This window comes from Esox lucius, chromosome 12 (genome assembly GCF_011004845.1).
Source record: "Esox lucius isolate fEsoLuc1 chromosome 12, fEsoLuc1.pri, whole genome shotgun sequence".
NCBI classification, from domain to species: Eukaryota; Metazoa; Chordata; class Actinopteri; order Esociformes; family Esocidae; genus Esox; species Esox lucius.
In genome coordinates, this window is record NC_047580.1 from 4567351 (window position 1) to 4588171 (window position 20821).

At 42.6% G+C, this 20821-nt stretch overlaps 2 protein-coding genes across 2 annotated transcripts; one reads left to right on the forward strand and one right to left on the reverse strand.

The window, feature by feature from the left end:
* Nucleotides 1-5601: 5601 nt before the first annotated feature.
* On the forward strand, nucleotides 5602-10200 carry borcs6 (BLOC-1 related complex subunit 6). The gene is made up of 6 exons (XM_010895814.4): nucleotides 5602-5691; nucleotides 6987-7603; nucleotides 7779-8151; nucleotides 8644-8813; nucleotides 8928-9011; nucleotides 9144-10200. Exons 2-6 carry the CDS (start codon nucleotides 6998-7000, stop codon nucleotides 9267-9269), a joined length of 1359 nt encoding a protein of 452 aa, XP_010894116.2. The 5' UTR covers nucleotides 5602-5691; nucleotides 6987-6997; the 3' UTR covers nucleotides 9270-10200.
* Nucleotides 10201-10299: 99 nt separating this feature from the next.
* Nucleotides 10300-18174, reverse strand: si:dkey-72l14.3 (Glyco_hydro_56 domain-containing protein). The gene is made up of 6 exons (XM_010895813.4): nucleotides 17844-18174; nucleotides 13951-14549; nucleotides 13461-13853; nucleotides 13266-13364; nucleotides 12599-13057; nucleotides 10300-10453 (listed from the first exon to the last, which is right to left on the reverse strand). Exons 2-6 carry the CDS (start codon nucleotides 14494-14496, stop codon nucleotides 10442-10444), a joined length of 1509 nt encoding a protein of 502 aa, XP_010894115.2. The 5' UTR covers nucleotides 14497-14549; nucleotides 17844-18174; the 3' UTR covers nucleotides 10300-10441.
* Nucleotides 18175-20821: the final 2647 nt, after the last annotated feature.

Below are 20821 nucleotides of genomic sequence, written 5' to 3' on the forward strand. Positions count from 1 at the left end.
AATTGACAATGTTGGATGTTGGCTCAGTATTTAAACACAAGGCATATTGTGTGACACTAAAATAACCAAAAAAAACTTATGTGGGAGGAGTTCCCTCAGAGCTCTTTTAGGGGTTTGTAGCTTGGGCTTGAATTTCAAATCGGTCTGTACGGGCTGCTTCATCATGAACTTCAGAAGACTGTAGCTGAGCGGCGGATGGGTGGGGCTTTTATCATGGAACAACTGACACACTCATGACCATGTGCCAAATAGCTCTTTGACATCAGAAGTCATGAGCAATGGTCTCTGTCTCCCTCTGTGGGGAAGATAAATACGTGCATAAATATCTCAGGTAAATAAACTAGCGACTTCATTAGGTACACCTACCTATTATCAGGTAGGAACCCTTTTGCCTCCATCTAATTCAAGTTTTGACCCATTGCGCTCTTCAGAGAGATCCTTCTGCACCCCATTGTTTTAACAAATGTTTATTTTGGTATTTGTGTTCTTTTTGTCAGCGTGAACGAGTCTGTTCATATTCCTTTGACCTCTTACATTAAAAAGGTGTTTTTAATGTCAGCTGTTTCTGAGACGGAACCACCAGGGCAAAAATAAGTCAGTGACCATGACAATGTACCTGCAATCAATCAATCAAATGTATTTATAAAACCCTTTTTACAACAGCAGTTGTCACAAAGTGCTTTTACAGAAACACCCGGCCTTAAATCCCAAGGAGCAAACAACAGTAGTGTTGAATTTCAGTGGCTAGGAAAAACTCCCTAAGAAGGCCGAATTTTAGGAAGAAACCTAGAGAGGACCCAGGCTCAGAGAGGTGACCAGATCTCTTCTGGCTGTGCCAGGTGAGATATTAAGAGTCCAATTGGAATAATTAATAAATGCATGTGGGCTAAATCCAGAGTCTATTTAAATTTAGACTAGGTCAGAAGTATGACCAGATGGACAAGGACAGGGACAGGGACAGGGACAGCAATGGGCCCCCCAAACCAGGTACTCCGCAGGTGTGGACCAGGACCTCATGTCCTCCTAAAGTTTAAAACGGGAGGAGACTGGGAAAATTCAGAAAATGCATTCCTCACATCTACCCGGGGGAGCCCCCTGAACAGGGCCCAACAGGCAGGAAATAAATCCACCCACATTGCCAGGCATCAACCAAAGGGACACTCACCAACCGCAACCACCCTGAATGAGGGCAGAGTATTGCCAGCAGAGTACAGCCCAATAGCACAAGTGCGAAACAGAGAGACAACAACAAGCCAGTGACTCTACCCCCGAAAGGCATTGGAGGGATGGCATCCCAGTGGCGATGAGTGCCCACCTGGCAAGACAGCAAGGGTAGAGGTATTAAACCTTCTGGTCACCTTCACGCCCCTGAGCCAGGCTACACCTAATCATAAACCATGATGTAGGGATGAGTTTTTAATAGACACCTGAAAGTTTGCACAGAGTTTGCATTTCTAACCTTAATTGGCAGATCATTCCACAGTAGTGGAGCTCTATGAAAAAAGGTCCTGCCTCCGGCAGTTTGTTTAAAAATTCTAAGTACATTTAAAAGGCTGGCATCTTGCGATTGTAGGTTACGTGTAGGTATGTATGGCTGGATCATTTCAGCAAGGTAAGTAGGAGCAAGTCCATGTATTGATTTATAGGTTAAGAGTAAAACCTTAAAATCAGCCCTAACCCTAACAGGCAGCCAGTTGCTGCCAGGATGCTAGTACAGGAGTAATGTGTTCAGATTTTTTTGTTCTAGTTAGGATTTTAGCAGCCGTGTGCAGCGCATATTGAAGTTTATTTATTAATTTGCCTGGATAACCAGAGAGAAGAGCATTGCAGTAATCTAGTCTAGAAGTAACGAAAGCATGGATTAGTTTTTCTGCATCAGTTTTTGATAGAGAGTTTCTGATTTTTGCAATGTTTCGAAGATGAAAATTAGCAGCTATTGATACATATTTTATATGTTCTTCAAAGGAGAGGTCAGGGTCAAGGGTAACGCCAAGGTTTTTTACAGTTTTTTGGGATACGATCATGCAGCAGTCGAGGTTCACAGTGAGATCTGCTAACAACGCTCTTTGTTTCTTGGGTCCTAAAATGAGCATTTCTGTTTTCTTGAATTTAAGAGCAAGACGTTCTCTGTCATTCACTTCCTAATATCTGAAACGCATGCTTTCAAAGTAGCTAATTTTGGAGCTTCTCCATGCTTCATTGAAATATATAACTGTGTGTCATCAGCATAACAGTGAAAATCACCCAGAGGCAGCATATATAGTGAGAACAATAATGGGCCAAGAACCGAGCCTTGAGGAACACCAAAGCATACCTTTGACTTGTCAGAGGATATGCCATCCACACTAACAAACTGATATCTTTCAAATAAATAAGATTTAAACCAGGCTAGAACATGTCCACGTAGCCCAATATGGGTTTCCAGTCTCTCTAAGCGAAGGTAGTGATCAATAGTGTCAAAAGCAGCACTAAGATCAAGAAGCAACAGGACGGATGCGGAACCTTTGTCTGAGGCCATTAGAAGGTAATTAGTTACCTTCACGAGTGCAGTCTCAGTACTATGATGGGATCTGAAACCGGACGGGAGCCTTTCATAAATGTTATTTGTCTTTAGGAAGTCATTCAGTTGTTGGGAAAGACATTTTTCTAAGATTTTTGAGAGGAACGGGAGGTTGAATATTTGCCTGTAATTGTTTAATATGTCGGGATCCAGATTAGATTTTTTTAGAAGAGGCTTAATTTTTGCTATTTTTTGTGAGTTTGGTACGCATCCGGAGGAAAGGGAGCAATTTATTATGTTCAACATTGGCTGACCTAGCACAAGAAATAGCTCCTTAAGTAATTTTGTTGGAATCGAAATGTTGGTCTAGCTGACAGTTTGTGGGTTTAGAACTCATTACAAATTTAGCGAATGTGTCGAGCGATACAGTATCAATAAATTAAAGTATCCCCATTGACACCTGGTCAGGGAAGTTCAGGAAATTTTTAGGACAACTGAGATTTTGAGGACCATGACTATTTAAGGAGGAGTCAGTTATTTGTTTTCTAATGGTGATGATCTTTTCATCAAAATAGTTGTATTAATTACAACTAAAGTGAAGACCCACCTGCACAATTAAGGTGCAACAATGAAGACGTTACAATGCATAAAGTATATTAGGAAATGTTAGCAGGTTTACACTTCTCTTTAGATATATGAAAAAAACGGACCAAACAAAGTTAATTCCCATTATAGTACAGATAATGTGTCATTCCTACCATGCAGTGAATTTTCTGTCCGAAGGAAAATATATCTGTAAAATGGATTTTATGATAAAAAAAAATATATATAGATTTTGAAAGGGAATAATATGCAAGTTAACAGTGAATGTCAGCTATTTTGGCATGTTTCCAGGTATTATTCATTAACCTCTATAAAAAATAAAACATAAAACAATTATTTTGTTGTCCTAGTTACAATAACCCTCTACAAAAATGTTTTCCCCATGAATAATGTATTTATTATTAAAACAATTTACATTTAATGTGGGTCACTGATATCACTTTCCACATGTTAGTTTGTGGTTAATCTTCTTTTACAGAAAAGGCCTTTACACAATGACCACATGTTTTATAGGAGAAAACATGAGTTCAAAGATAAGTACTGTATATATATATATATATATATATATATATATATATATAATTTCTGTCTGAAATGTGAGGAAAATGCGCTAAATGTGAGGAAAGTGAGCTAAATGTTGAAAATGTATCAGCTAAAAAATGTTAACCGAACTTTTACATTCGGCACCCCATACAAATACAGAGGGTTCACCACAAGGTACAAACCATTTATAAGCCTCAAGAATAGAATGGCCAGATTAGACTTTGACAAAAAACATCTAATAAAGCCAGCCCAGTTCTAGAACAGCATTCTTTGGACAGATGAAACTAAGATGAGAAAATGAGAAGGTTGTTTCATCTGTCCAGCATTCTTTTGGACAGATGAAACAACCTGTACCAGAATGATGGGAAGAAAAAAGTATGGACAAGGCATGGAACGGTTCATGATCCAAAGCACACATAATCTGTAAAACACAGTGGAGGCAGTGTGATGGCATGGGCATGCACTGGGTCACAAGTGTTTATTAATGATGTGACAGAAGACAGCCGGATGAATTCTGAAGTGTTTTGGGATATATTGTATGCTCAGATTCAGCCAAATTCAGTGAAGTTGATTGGATGGTGCTTGACTTTACAGATGGACAATGACCCAAAACATACTGCAAAAGCAACCCAGGAGTTTTTTAAGGCAAAGAAGTGGAATATTCTGCAATGGCCGAGTCAATCACTTGATTTCAATTTAATCGAGCATGGATCTCACTTGCTGAAGACAGAAAATAAGACAGAAAGACCCACGAACAACTTAAGACAGTTGGAGTAAATGCCTGGCCAAGCATCACAAAGGAGGAAACCCAACGTTTGAGACTTCAAGCAGACATTTCCTGCAATGGATTCTCGACAAAGTATTAAAAATGAAAATTTTATTAATGATTGTGTTAATTCGTACAATTACATTTGAGCCCCTGAAATAAGGGGACTGTGTATGCAGTTGCAATTCCTAAACGTTTTATACTATATTTTTTGTTCAACCTTTTTTGTATTAAAGCTGAAAGTCTGCACCTCAATTGTATTTCGGTTGTTTTATTTCAAATCCATTGTGGTGGTATACAGAGCCAAAATTATGAAAATTGTGTCAGTGTCCAACATATGCTGCCATCCAGTCTTTTTTAGGGAAGGCCTTTTGCTTATTTCAGCAGGACAATGCCAAACCCCATCCTGCACATATTACAAAAGCAATGGTTTTGTAGTAAAAGAGTCTGGGTGCTAAACTGGCTTGTCTGCAGTCCAGACCTGTCACCAATTGAAAACATTTGACGCATTATGAAATGAAAAATACAACAAAGGAGACCCCGAACTGTTGAGCAGCTGAAATCCTATATCAAGCAAGAATGGGAAAACATTTCTCTCAAAACTACAGCATTTGGTCTCCTCAGTTTCCAAACACTTAAAGAGTATTGTTAAAAGAAGTGATACAACACAGTGGTAGACTGGTTGCCACTTTTTGAAACGTGTTTCTGGCATCAAACCCAAAATGGGCATGTATTTTTCGAAAAAACAATAACATTTCTCAGTTTCAACATTTGATATGTTGTTTCTGTACTATTTTCAATTAAATATAGGGATAAATGATTTGGATATCATCAAATTCTGTTTTTATCTGCATTTTACGCATCGTCCGTACATTTTTGACAGTGTTAATGAATGACTAGGCAATACACAAAAACATGCATTTTAGAGCAACACATATTTTTTATTCAAATTCTTTTCATAATTTATTATCCAGGTAAGTCAGTTGGGAACAAATTCTCATTTTGAAAGATGATAATTTACCTAAAATGGAATTAAACAAAAGTTGTTAGTCTGGGGGTCGTGTATGTATAAGTTTGCATATAAATACACCGAGAAATTATTTATAGGTTAACTAGCATACCATTTTTTATACATGGTGGACATTTTCTATTATTTCGCCCAATTTACAAAGTATACGAGACAGAACTCTTATTCTGAAGGAGGAATTATTGATCCGGAAGTACTCAGTTATTCTTGTATTCACAGTGGTCTACACATTTTCAAGGAAGAACCACACTGGTATGTGTTTATTTACTTAAAACTGACAAATATTACATTTTCGTGACAGTAAACATAAAATGTATTATTCTCACAAATTGTCTGTTGACGGTTACTCTTGACACGGGACAAGAACGAAATTGAAAACTAGACATTATTCCGAGGCCTGGCTGCTATCATCGATAGCTCACGTCATCTTACTGATAAAACAAGGGTTAATTATGAAACTCTTCGGTCATGTGAAAGATTTCTTGTTTTTGTGGCTGTAAATTACAAGCTATTTGCTTGCTGGATGTTGGAACCCAATAATCTACTGTTTAGAAACGTTAGTCTGATGGTAACGTTACGTATTGCTAATATTTGTAGCTTCCGCTGCATTACTGAGTATAGCTTTATTTTGTTAGCTATTAACGTTTTAGAACGTAAGATGTAACTAATCAAAAATAGCTATTTGGCAACTAGTTGTGTGCTATAAACACAGTTGTCAGTTTGGGCAAACATATTGTTGTTCAGTTACTGAACGGTGGCCTATTTGTTTTGTTTACTTAGCTTTATGTGTTCGATGGCAGTCGGCTGTAAAGTGAGTTTGGTTTTGTGGGTCTTCCAATGTATACTGGCTAGAGTTAGTACTAGTTACTAGAGCATCAAGTACCTTTCAACCAGGAGCAGAACTATAATAGGAAAGCAAAGGAATTGCTATGGTATTTCTCCCAACCGTAAAGCAAGAAACCCCACTGACAAAACAGAGCTGGAGCCCTCTATGGTCAACTTGATGTGAAATTATTTGTAGTCAGACCCAGTTGTAACTGTAATTATAACTGCATAGGGAGGAGTGTTGGTTGTTATAGCCGCATAGGGAGGAGTGTTGGTTGTTATAACTGCATAGGGAGAGGTGTTGGTTGTTATAGCTGCATAGGGAGGAGTGTTGGTTGTTATAACTGCATAGGGAGGAGTGTTGGTTGTTATAACTCCATAGGGAGGAGTGTTGGTCGTTATAACTCCAAAGGGAGGAGTGTTGGTTGTTATAACTCCATAGGGAGGAGTGTTGGTCGTTATAACTCCAAAGGGAGGAGTGTTGGTTGTTATAACTCCATAGGGAGAAGTGTTGGTTGTTATAGCTGCATAGGGAGGAGTGTTGGTTATTATAACTCCATAGGGAGGAGTGTTGGTTGTTATAGCTGCATAGGGAGGAGTGTTGGTTATAATAACTCCATAGGGAGGAGTGTTGGTTGTTATAGCTGCATAGAGAGGAGTGTTGGTTATTATAGCTGCATAGGGAGGAGTGTTGGTTTTTATCTGTTATGTATTTCATGCAGCAGGCGGAGGGATGAGCCTCTGCCCTGTGATTGGCACAGACGTGCCGGAAGCAGCCAACGGGGTGGATACACCAGCCTCCCCTGGATCCTGCTGTGAGAACGGCCCACACACCCACGTGCCTACTGCCTCCCGGCAGCTCCGGAAGTGCGTGGGCAGGGTGACCTGTCCTGGGCAGGGATCCCTTGATGGGACCCATGGAAAGACTGAGAACTGTGTTGATAGAGAGAGATCACACGATGGACTAGAAGACCATATGGACGTTACTCACAACCCCACTTTCCACCCAGACACCCAACGACACACGGCACCACTGCCAGCGCATTCCTCCATCCCCTCTGCCGCAGGAACAGCAGACCCTCGGACCCTCTTTAAAGACACGTCCTTCACTGAGTCCCCCCAAACAGATTTACCCCCAAACAAGGCTACGTCCGGAGACCCGCAGCAGACAGGCACGCTGTCCAAGGACGGTGACACATGGTGGGACGCTGCCAGCGGAGATGAACCGCAGTCAGAGACGGAAAACACAGAGACTTCCGGCCGCTGCTCTGCAGAAACGGAGGAGGTGGCGAGAGAGGAGCCGTATGCAGGAGACGCACAGGCCGAGGTGTTATGTGAGGTGTGTGCATGCTACACTGGCAGCTACTGTCCCCGTATGGAAATGCTAACGTTGGTAATGTTGGAGACGACAGCTGGGCAGTAGGACGGGATGTGTAGACTGTTAGAACACCCGCTTGTTTTCCAGACATGTCAGCCTATTCCAAGCTGGCCCTAACACCTACTCTTCCCTCTAGCTTACAGACAAGCCCTCCATCGCGGCATCTGGCGCCAGCTCCGTCCCGGCCGATGGGGAGTCGTCGGACTGCAGCCCGTGCCCGCCCCACGTCATGGCCCAGGTGCGCGTGCGGAACGTGCCGGAGCGGGAGCGCATTGTCCGGGGCATGCAAGACAGCAAGAGCCTGGATGAGATCAGCCAGGCTTATGGCGGGGCTGCCCGGGCGGGCGGCCGGGGGGGGCAGCCGGAGGGTCGCCGGGCCACCATCTCCTCGGCCCTGGAGCTGGAGGGCACCGTCAGCCACGACGGGGACCTCACCCACTTCATATGCCGCAACCTGGAGCAGAAGATCAAGATGAGCTCCAAACCAAGCCTGGACTGTGACTGCGAGTGTGAGTACCGGCACCAGGAGGCCTGGGGAGGGGGTGGGGGGAGGATCCGATGGTTAGTCACCTGGGTGTTGTTCCTCAGGCACCAAGCAGAAGAAAACGGACTACAGCTACAAGAGACGTCATACACTTTTCCGATGAGAAACGTGCGCTTTTCGGATCTGTTGCTAAATGTTTTGTTTACGATAGGCCTGGATAGGACCCTGATGGTCTATGATGGTGTTATTACCATTATGCGTCAGTGTTTTGAAGGCCAAGTTCCGAATCTAATCAATCCACCCTTCCCCCTTGTCTTGTGATTAGATTACCATCCCCAGGAAGGGTGGGGGCAAGGATGAGTCATAGCACTGTTTGGTTGATCAAGGCTGGGTTTGCTTTGTTGACCAGCGGATAACAATTTCCTGTGTGTGTGTGTGGGCGTGTGTGTGTGTGTGTCTGTGTGTGTGTGTGGGGGCTTGCGTGTTTCTGCCTGTGTCATTCTCCTTCCCTGTCCAGCGGACTGCTCGGGTTCCACAAGCAGTAGAGGTCGGGGGTCATCGTTGCGGCGGCCGGCAGACATCCCTCCCATCGACCCTGCCGTCCTGGTGGACCTGCAGAGACACACGCAGGACGTGGCCCACAGCGTGGAGCTGATGATGCGCAGCCTCAATGGAACCATCCAGAACGTACGTCCCATTCTCACTCTCCTCCGACTACCCTTCTTAGATCTCCTGTGCTGTTCGCCGCTTTACATAATGCCGTTATTGTAAGTTGCCCAATGTGAGTGTTTGTGTGTGTAGATGACAGCGCTGAGTGTGGGATACATCCAGACCTACAGAGACTCTGTGGACAGCCTGGGGGAATCGGTGGACATGAGCATAAAGGTGAGATGGCCCGATGGGCTGGACCTGAACAGAAGGGCGGCCGGCGAATACAGACACAGTGTCTGTCTGTGTGTTGTCTCATTGTGTTGTCTCATTGTGTTGTCTCATTGTGTTGTCTCATTGGGATCCTAGGGAATGTACACGCTAATGGCACGCTGTGAGGAGCTGGACCGCTCCATGCAGCCCATCCACACCCTGGCCGCCCAAATCCGGGACATCAAGCGCACGCTGGACGCCTTGGAGGCCATCTGCAAGTAGCCTATCCCACCCGGAGGTCCTTTCCCCCCCGCAGAGACTCACGCCCACTGCATACAAATTGCTAACCTAACAACCCCATTCCTTCGTCCTGAAATCACTGCTACTAATCGTGCCAGCTTCACGTTTGATCTGACCCCCCCCTCCCCAGAAGCGCCTCACTGCAGCCCCCTTAACCCCTCTGGGAGACGCACACTCAGCCCAGTGGCTCTCCCCCCTCATTGAACATGAAGGAAATTGAGGCTTCACTTACTACCGTCCGATCTGCTTCAGGTTGCACTAACTGCCACTGCCCACATGATGGCACACTCTCCCTCTGTCCCTCTGGAGTCTCTTAGGTAGGTTCCTGAAACTGCCTGTGGCAGGTTTTAATGGGAAGTTTAGATACAGGTAAAGCTGTGGCAGTACAAAATATGTTGTGTGGATGATAATCCCTCCAGATGTCATGTTATACTGGCTAGCTCCCTGCAGCCCTGTGGAGATATCCTCTGGTCACTGGATGCTGGCACTGTTATTTCACAAGTTGACTGGTTTGGTGGTACTCTGTAAGCCGGCCTGTCTCCATTTCATCCATTTGTTCTAAATCCTGAGGCCTTGTTATGAGGTTCTGGACGGGGTGTAAGATGTAGCATGCTGATACTGTTTGGTCGTATCATGGCCCACGAAGGACTTGGATGCCACCAGATGTGACCAGAACTGCTGGGAGTCTCGCCTCGATCAGATGCCTGCACCCTTCAGCTGGATATAGATGCAGGATGGGCTATGGGACTAGACTTTGGGGAGGAGGGAGAGATGTCCTCCTCTAACTGCTCTTAATGTCATGACCCTCTGTACATATGATCCCTTTCTGTAACAAAAGATTTCGCTACCCTTTGTCCTGAGTGTATATTTTAGAAGAAAAATAACACAAATAAATTTACATGAGCTGCTAAGAGTTACTTGTCAGGTTTTCTTTTCCTGGATTTGGTGGTCTTGGCATGTATAGGACATCTTTAGTGCATCAATATTTTTTTTAATAGAAAACATGGATACATTTTCACAGAAAAGAGGCTTGACTTAACATGAATGGTAAGAACACAAATGTAATGCAATAGCATTTTATAATATGTTTACATTGTTTGAGAATGCCACATTGTAAACCAAATTACAGGTGTCATGTCCGCTTACAGGACATGTTAGGAGTGGAGCTGAGGAGAAAGAAGGGAGGAAAGAAAGCACAAATTAAACACGAGTTGGAAAGAAACATCCTGTACTGCCATACTACAGTATAAAATGAACACACTTAAGTTCCCGCAGTGTAATGAATGTTTGATCTACTTTGTCATGTTCTTGGCTGTACAAACGGAGACTGTTAAAAAAGTTAACGTAAATAAACAGCAGATGTAGTTGTGGCCTTAAGACAAGTCTAATTAAATTGCTTGACAAAGTGTCAGGTAATGGAACGCTACAATGTAGCTGGTGTCATCTGATTTCAACAGTGGACACATTAGTCCTTTACAAACATCACCATGGCACTGATTATTTCCAGTGACAAATTTCTCAACAGACTGTCAATGAGAAACAAAATGATTCTTAGTCAAATCGGGGTAATTTCTTAAAATAGGTCAACTCGCCCAGCAGAGGACTACATGTAATGCTCCAAATTCTGCAAGCTGATTGATTGACCTGTTTAAAAGTCTCCTGCAGTCTCCAGAATAGAGAAGTAATCTCTACACAACTTTGTTTTGAAATAGAAATAGCACAGTTTGTAACAAACACCTTTTTATATAAAACTAGTGCAAAGGTCATTTTATACAAAACTAGTCGGTGTCTTGTTTTACAGTGGGTATAAAAAGTCTACACACTCCTGTGAAAATGCCAGGTTTTTGTGATGTAAAAGAATGAGACGAAGATAAATCATGTCAGAACTTTTCCCACTTTTAATGTGACCTATAATGTGAACAATTCAATTGAAAAACAAACTGAATTCTTCTAGGGGGAAAAATGAAAAATAAAAACTCACAATAACCTGGTTGCATAATTGTGCTCACCCTCTTATAACTGGGGATGTGGTTGTGTTCAGAATTAACCAATCACATTCAAAGTCATGTTAAATAAAAATCACTACGCACCTGCCATCATTTAAATTACCAAGAACTCTATGTCCCTCCAAAATTTATGAAAAGACGAGAAGAAAACTGGTCAGGGAGGCTTCCAAGAGGCCTACAGCAACATTAAAGGAACTGCTGGAATTTCTGGCAAGTACTGGCTGGGTGCTACATTTGACAACAATCTCCTGTGTTCTTCAAATGAATGTAGGGTAGGGTGGCAAAGACGGAAGCCTTTTCTTATAAAGAAAAACATCCAAGCCTGGCTGAAGTTTGCGAAAACAAACATCAAGTCCCCCAAAAGCATGTTGGAAAATGTGTTATGGTCTGATGAAATCAAGGTTGAACCTTTTGGCCATATTTCCAAAAGGTATGTTTAGCGCAAAAACAACACTGCACATCACCCAAAGATCACCATAACCACAGTGAAGCATGGTGGTGGCAGCATCATGCTTTGGGGATGTTTTTCTTTAGCTGGAACTGGGGCCTTTGTCAGAGTGGAGGGAATTATTAACAGTTCCAAATACCAGGCTATTTTGGCACAAAAACTTCAGGCATCAGTTAGAAAGCTGAAGATGAAGAGGTAATTCACCTTTCAGCACAACAACGACCCAAAGCACACATCCAAATCCACAAAAGCATGGCTTCACCAGAAGAAGACAAACGTTTTGGAATGGCCCAGCCAGAGCCCAGACCTGAATCTAATTGAACATCTGTGGGGTGATCTGAAGAAGGCTGTGCACAGGAGATGTCCTCGCAATCTGACAGATTGGAGCGCTTTTGCAAAGAAGAGTGGGCAAATATTGTCACGTCAAGATGCTAATAGACTCCGACCCCAAATGACTGAGCGCTATAATAAAATCAAAAGGTGCTTCAACTAAGTATTAGTTTTAGGGTGTGCACACTTATGCAATCAGGGTATTGTGAGTTTTAATTTTTTTATTTTTCCCCCTCAAAGATTTCAGTTTGTTTTTCAATTAAATTGTTCACGTTATAGGTCACATAACAGGAACCTGGCATTTTAACAGGGGTGTGTAGACTTTTTATATCCACTGTATATATAATATGCATCCAGCAGTGCTGCACTGAGCTCAGAGAAGTACAGGTGAGTCTATGCAAACAGAATCTTAGACATCCCTTTTTGTTTTTGTATTTTTATAAACAGCACTCAAAGAATAGCCCACATTTAAGGAAGATACCATGCTATATGCTGGGTATACTCTCCTACCAGAAGTTCAGACTTACAGTTATGGCCCAAATCAGTAGTAGAGGCAGAACAGGTGCGGTGAGGGATGGTCCACTGTGGTCCATGACAGGGGTGTCCTGGTTTAGCTCACTTAAGGGGGTAGGTGCGGTAGGAAGGGTTCCTTGTGCCCCGTCCTGTGCCTTGTCCTTGAGGTTCTCCTCGTCGGCTGCCGCCCCCTCTAGCGACTCGTACCACTGGCACTGAAAGTCCCTCTTCCAGGCCTCCAGGTCGCCAGGGTCCAGCCGCCCTGTGGCCTGTACACCCTCCGTCTTCCCCCGCGTTATCAGGAAGTTAGGGGGCGGCAGTTGCAGGTAGACCGAGCTCTCTGGTTTACGCCTCACACAGCGGCCACGCCCCTGGCACAGAGAGACCCCGCAGAGGCGAGCGGCTGTGGTCACATTGACGGCGTACGGGCCCAGGACTTCACGGATGAACGTCGCCAGTTCTGAGCAAGCTCTCTGATGGCAGACAAAAACACAAGAAACCTTTGATGTTCACAGACCGGGCCGGTTCTAGGCATAAGAGACACTAACAGTCGACCACTAGGGGAAGGGGCCCCAAATCAAATTTTGCTTAGGGCCCCCAAAAGGCTAAAGCCGGCCTTGTTTCCAGACCTCAGTTGAATGTGTGAAAAATTATGAAAAATAATAAAGATGCTCTGTATACCTGAGGGTTAGTAGAGGAGACAGCTGGATCTTTATCCCAGATGATTACCCCTGCTGCACCCATGGCAGCACTCTCACCAACAGTGTTGACCAGATCAGCCTGAAGAAACATTGTTTAGTTATACCCTGGTGACAGACCCAGACCCAGCACATGAAGCCATGGTAACACCCACTTCCACACAAAATGATCTCTCACCAAAGACAGAAAAGTATTGGTTGATGTGTAGACGCTTCGGACTAATGGGAACACAGGAAGGTCGTAAGTGGTCCCAGCCAAGCCTGCCACTCTCAGTGCCTCTCGGATCTGATTGGATGTGTACAGTCTGACCCCAGAGGTCCCGCCCTGGAGCTTCTCCAGTGAGAGGGCGGGGTATAGGGCGGAGCAGAGTTTCCATAGCCACATGGCTTCGTCATTAAGGGCCATTTCAGCAGCGGGACAGCGACCTGTGTAGTTGGACAGCAACTGGCCAGGGACGGAGTTGTAGCAGTCTGGGTACGGGGACAAACCCCACAGAGCCTTGGGCCGGAGCCTCCTCACCTCCCTCAGAGTCTCTGTGATGATGGACTGGGCCGCTGCTTCAAAGTCCACCTGGGTGATGAGATAACATCATCATTGTGGGACAACTGCGACATGTCGATTAACATTTATGATGTCAACACATATCTCCTATTATTGAGGGTCTTACCTGAGACCACTTCTCCAGCTCCTCTGTAGTCCAGTCAGGGAAGAAGGTCCTAAGCAGAGCCCTGGACCCTTCCAGGTAGATGCCCTGATTCTCACGGTTCCTTCCCCACTGCGGGGACCACTTGCCCCAACGCAGTACTCCCAGACCCTGGTACCCTGGGGAGGGTAGCGCTGCCACCAAATCCTCCCCTGTCTTCTGGAGGTGTCCATCTAGTCTGGTGTGTTGGGGAAGGCCTCCATTCACAGGCTGGCGCTGGTCAGTGTAATAGGGGTACTTCCCAATAGTGTCTTCATAAAACATGGCCACAAGGCCCTCCCTCTCCATCCCAAAAGCTCCTGGGTCTGGACATCCTGAACAAACCTTGTTGGGGATTCCCCATAGTACTAGAAAAGGCTGCCCAGGTAACAATGGGCTGCAAGCTGGCTGTGGGGGACCACCAATGCAGGGAGATGTAAGGAGCAGCAATCCCTGGAAAAGGAGTGGTAGTACGACTCTGTGTGGCCCAGCACTGGGTCCTGTCCTGAGCTCCAGCTCTGTCCCTGCCATGGAGCTGAGTGCTGTCTCACCACACCTCCAGGTCCTCACTGCCAGACATAGCCCTGGGAACACAGCAAGGCAACCATAGGTATACAGTTGTGCTCAGATTTTGCATACCCATGGAAAATTGGTAATATATGTACCATTTGTAAAGAAAACACGAGTGAGCAGGTAAAACGTCTTTTATTTCACATTCACATTCAAAGAAAGAAATGAACTGACACCTGTTCAAAAGTCTGCATTCCCTTAGTTCTTAATACTGTGTATTGTCCCCTTTAGCATCAATGACAGCATGCAGTCTTTTGTAATAGTTGTCTATGAGGCCCCGAATTCTTGTGGTATAGCTACCCTTTTGTCTAGGCAAAATGCCTCCAGGTCATGCAAAGTCTTTGGTCGTCTTGCATGAACCGCACATTTGAGATCTCCCCATAGTGGCTCGATGATATTAAGGTCAAGAGATTGTGATCGCCACTCCAGAACCGTCACCTTTTTCTGCTGTAACCACTGGAGGGTCAACTTGGCCTTGTGCTTATGGTCATTGTTGTGCTAGTGTCCCATGCGCAGCTTTCCTGCAGAAAAATGCAAATTGTCTTCCAGGATTTTCTGATAACATGCAGCATTAATCTTGAAATCAATTTTCACAAGATTCCCTTTGCCTTTAGAGCTCACACACCCCCAAAACATCACTGAGCCACCACCATGCTTCACAGTGGGGATGGTATTCTGTTCACTATAGGCCTTGTTGACCCCTCTCCAAACATAGCGCTTATGATTGTGACCATAAAGCTCTATTTTGGTCTCGTCACTCCGTCACTCAAGGTGTTGTCGGGCATATTGTAACTGGGCTTTTTTGTGGCACTGGCGCAGTAAAGTCTTCTTTCTGGCAACTTAATGATGCAACTCATTTTTGTTCAAGTATTGTCATATTGTGCTCCTTGAAACAACCACACCGTCTTTTTCCAGCGCTGCCTGTATTTCAGACTTACAGTTATGGTTACCTGTGGGTATTTCTTTGTATCCTGATCAATTAGTCTGGCAGTTTTGGCTGAAATCTTTCTTGGTCTACCTGACCTTTGCTTGGTATCAAGAGATCCCCAAATTTTCCACTTCTTAATAAGTGATTGAACAATATTGACTGTTATTTGCAAGGCTTTGGATATATTTTTATATCCTTTTCCATCTTTATAAAGTTCCATTATCTTGTCATGCAAGTCTTTTGACAGTTATTTTCTGCTCCCTATGGCTCAGAATCTAGCCTGCTCAGTGCATCCACGTGAGGGCTAACACATTCATTGACTATTTATACACAGACACTAAGTGTAATTTAAAAAGCCACGTGTTGGAAATTCAACTTTAATTGCCATTTTAACCTGTGTGTCCCACCTTGTGTGTCTGTAACAAGGCCAAACGTTCAAGGGTATGTAATTTGGGTGATTTCTGTTATCATTATGATTTAAAAAGGAGCCAAACAACTATGTGATAATAAATGGCCTCATATGATCACTAACCTTAAATAAAATACTGTATTTTTGCATGAAAAGTCACATTTTCAAAATAAATGCCAACATTTTACAACTTCTAGCATGGTATGCAAACTTATGAGCACAACCGTACATTAATATTGTTTGCCTAGTATTACCCTACCACATTGTTTAACATTCAACAATAAAAATGAATCACATTAAACAAACAAGTTGTATTGGCATTTCCGATGGCTCAATTTAATCAAGCCCATATTTGCACAATAACTATTTGTCTACCGATCAAATTAACTCACAGACTGCTCTTGGGTAGCCTAATGTGTAAATATAATCTACAACTACTGCAAGTGTGTCCCCACTAAGGTCTGACTTCACATTAATGTTAGACTGGTATGAATGTTAGTCATGGTATGAATAATGTAAAAATTACTGTAAACACTGCAGTGGTGGGTTTGTATGAATCCCATGATTCCACCAGGCAGTATTAATCTCAACCCTTCCTACCGCACCTACTTCTTATGAGTAACGTATTTCCCGTCGATGCATAGACCTCAAACCAGAAAGGATGAGATGACCAACGAAATAAAGGACAACGTTTGTTTGCGTCAGTGACAGTACTAGCAGAGGAGACGTGGACTAGAGGAGCAGAATGCCTCAAAAAGCTAATTAACAAGAGTAAATTGGATTCATTAGTGCCGCCCACGTTGGCCATAAGGATCACTGAGACACTGCTCAGTAATTCTTAGTAATTGCTCAGTGTTGCAGCCGAGGAGCCATGCCAAAGACAACGAGACTAACTCTACCAAACCAACAGTTACATTTCATTTTGAGAGTCCCTATATATGTCCTGTACATGGTAATAATATCAACGAATATTCAACAAATTATCTGTTGATAACCAACTGCTTGATAAGGTTAGGGTTAAGGTTTGGTTTAAATTAGGATTTAGGGTAAGCATTAAGGTTAGGGTTAGAATAATGGTTAAGGTTAGGGTAAAGGTTACAGTTTGTATATAGTTAAAATTGAAATTGTGGGACTCAAAATAAAGTGTTTACGAAACCAACCACAAAAAACCCCACCAGAAAAACCCACTACTAAACCAACACTACAGAAAACAACTAAAAAACCAACGTTATAAAAAACAATACAAACTAACACTGCAAAATCCCACTACTAAACCGACAATACAAAAACCCATTACTAACACTACATTGGTCTACTACAAACCAACACCACAAAACGAACACTACCAAAACCAACTACAAACTAACAATACAAAAGGCAACTGAAAAACCTACTCACAAAAAATAAAAAAGTAACACTATGTTATGATTATTGTCCCTTTTTATATAGCCACATGAAATAGTATAACCATATTACTGAATCATTGTAAAAATAGATACTAATGTATGCTGAGTATAGGTTCAATCCTTTAACAATACAGCTCTGGAAAAATTTAGGAGACCAATGCACCTTTTTCTTTCCTTTCCAAAAAAGGAAATGCTTACGCATTCACCCTGCCATATGAATCTTTGTACTATTTTGGTTTTTGGAAACATCAGGATACTGTTTTTAACATTGTCCAGTTTCAAATATCAAGTCGTGAATAAATATTTAAACAATGAGATCCATTTCCTTTTGACAACATCATCATTATGTATGGTAAAGATAACACCTCATCCTTCCATGAAACTACATTGTATGTCATACAATGTATATAATATATTATAACGCATGATTATGCATCCAGACTACAGAGTTAATAAGGGATGTATCATAGTGATAGTAGTGATTAGCTGACAGTGGTCTAGGTTCCCCTGCTGTACTGTCTGAAAAGGTCAAAGGTCTTGGGATATAGATCAGAAGGTCACTCACCTCTAATTTGCTGGTCCGGACAGACAGGTTATTTCGGGATTCATTTAATTCTAGTTAGTAATGCTCTCCTGGCCTCAGGCAGCAGAACTGGTCACAAGTCAGTAGATAGTCCCCACAGACAAGTGTTTTAACTCCGCAGTAAACGTCAAACCCCAAGGCACGCAGGAAGGTAGGAAGTCAGGTCGCTATTTGGCCAGGAAGACATGGGTGGACGGGCAGCAGAGTGAACTGTAGTGGGTGATGACCACAGCTGATAGACAACCAGCTTGAGAGAAAGATAGTTTTGGGCAGGAAGAGGAGGTGTCAGTTAGCAGTGAGAAGAGACCGTACGTTCACCAAGCTAATCTGTCAGTAAGCAGGGTCAGTACTGACCACAGCACTCACATAACCACCCGGTCCCATAATCCCCTAATCCAGCAGGACGATTGCCCTGAAGTAGTTCTTTCTGAACGAACAGCGCAGCTCACACCAGTGATCTCCCTCTCCCTATGTTTCTCTAATGATATCTGATCTCTCTGCTATCTATGGATATCTTTCTTTCCTTCTCTACTAATATCTCTGTCTACTTCTCTACAGATATCTGGTCTCTTTCCTCTATAGATCTCTCTCTCCTCTTCTGATATCTCTGTCTGTTTCTCCATTGATATCCCCTCTCCTTCTCAACTGGTCTCACCATCTCGCTCTTGCACTACTGATACCCCTCTACTTCACTGATATCTAATATCTCTCCTTCTCTACTGGTCTCATCATCTCGCTCTTGCACTACTGATACCACTCTACTTCACTGATATCTAATATCTCTCCTTCTCTACTGGTCTCATCATCTCACTCTTGCACTACTGATACCACTCTACTTCACTGATATCTAATATCTCTCCTTCTCTACTGGTCTCACCATCTCGCTCTTGCACTACTGATACCACTCTACTTCACTGATATCTAATATCTCTCCTTCTCTACTGGTCTCATCATCTCACTCTTGCACTACTGATACCACTCTACTTCACTGATATCTAATATATCTCCTTCTCTACTGGTCTCACCATCTCGCTCTTGCAATACTGATACCCCTCTACTTCACTGATATCTAATATCTCTCCTTCTCTACTGGTCTCACCATCTCGCTCTTGCAATACTGATACCCCTCTACTTCACTGATATCTAATATCTCTCCTTCTTTACTGATTTCTGATGTTTGTCCTTCACTGGTAACATCTAACCTCTCTCCTTTTCTACTGATTTCTGATCTCTCTACGCTTCTCTGCTGATATCCCTCTCTCCTTCTCTACTGATGTCTCCATCTCCTTTTCTACTGGTCGCACCCTCTCTCTGTTGTTGTACTGATCACCCTCCCACTGCTTATTTACTGATATCCCTGAAAATCTTTTTATTTACCTTATCTTTCCCTCTCTGTATGCTCTTCATCTATGTTCCTTTAAGAAGCTGTATTTCATTTTCAATCTTTTAATATGTTCTACTATGTCACAAGTCTAATTGGGTCTGAATATCAGAAAAAAATACATGTAAAAATACAAGTAAAGTAAACAAGATCAGTATAGAGTACTGAATATATGGTCAAGTGAAAAAGTAACTATAACCCCCTGAAAGTTGTCCTTTTTACTAAATATGTGGACCCATCGATAGTTGAGCTAAAATGTACATGAAAATGTATATTAAGAAAAGTAACCCAATTTAACAAACCACATAATCACTCAAATGTATTTATAAAGCTCTTTTTACAACAGCAGTTGTCACAAAGTGCTTTACAGAGACACTCGGCCTCTGGAGCAAACAACAGTAGTGTTGGATTTTCTAAGAAATGTACATATTGAAACCATTTATGCAAGTAAAATAAACAGAAAGGCAATTTCCAAACATGGAAAAAGTTACTACAAATCAACATTTACCATCACATAAAATAGCTAAAATTAGAATCAACAACAAGTGCAAATTATTAGAAAATCCTTAGAGAGTAATTTTGGAGAGTCCAACCTCCCACGAACATTTCAAACTCCGGTTTGGTCTCAACCACATGGTTGTGTGATAATACATCATGCCAAGATGAATAGACCCATCCAAGGACCTCAGAAGAAGGATTGTTGATGGCTTGGCCAACATCGGAAGTGAAAAAGGAAGAAACCTCTGCTCTCTAAAATAATATCAAGACACAACAGACGTTTGCCAGACAACACCTGGGTAAAGATCCTGACCTGATAGTGTAAGACTGAATACCCTTTCAAGACTGTACGTTAGTTTTTACCGACATCATACCATCATTTAAGATGTCTTTGTAAATAAAAAATATAAACACTTTGCTAAGAGTTAGTCTACCATTTAATAATAATAATTTTTACGGAATGAAATGTTGATAAGCCATTAATCTTAGTATAACAAGAACACTAAAAACGTAAAATCGTTTTAGCCGTGTTCATTTTAATCTTCATTCTACTTTTAATGTGTCGGTAAATTCCTTCTGTGGACCAAAAGGGCCAGGCAATATACCCCCAGCAAAGGACATTTACATCGAACACAGAAGCTTAAAACTCTAGGGCATTCTCTTGTTATCGAATAACAACAATAGCCCAAAAATAGACCTCTAATTAATTACTTCATTAATTACTGAGACATTGCCTAATAGCATTCCATAGTGACAGCTTGCGAGATTAGTCATTGTCCAATGACTGTAGCCTACCTGCTGAAAGAATGATATCCAATTGTTAGAAGTTACCACCCCCTCTAAATCAAATCCAAACGTGGGTTTGGCCATCCTACCTGTGTTTCACCCCTGTTTGTCTAGCTAATCAGCTTTGATTGGGGAACATACTGGCTAAGTTCGAGAGGATAAATGACTGCATAAAGTATACTTGACAAATTGTTACCAAAGGACTGATCTACAAATAATAATGTGTTGTCATTTATGATGCAAGGTGATTTGGAGATGAGTCAGTCAGTAGTAGCCTGCATTCAGTTTTATCCTC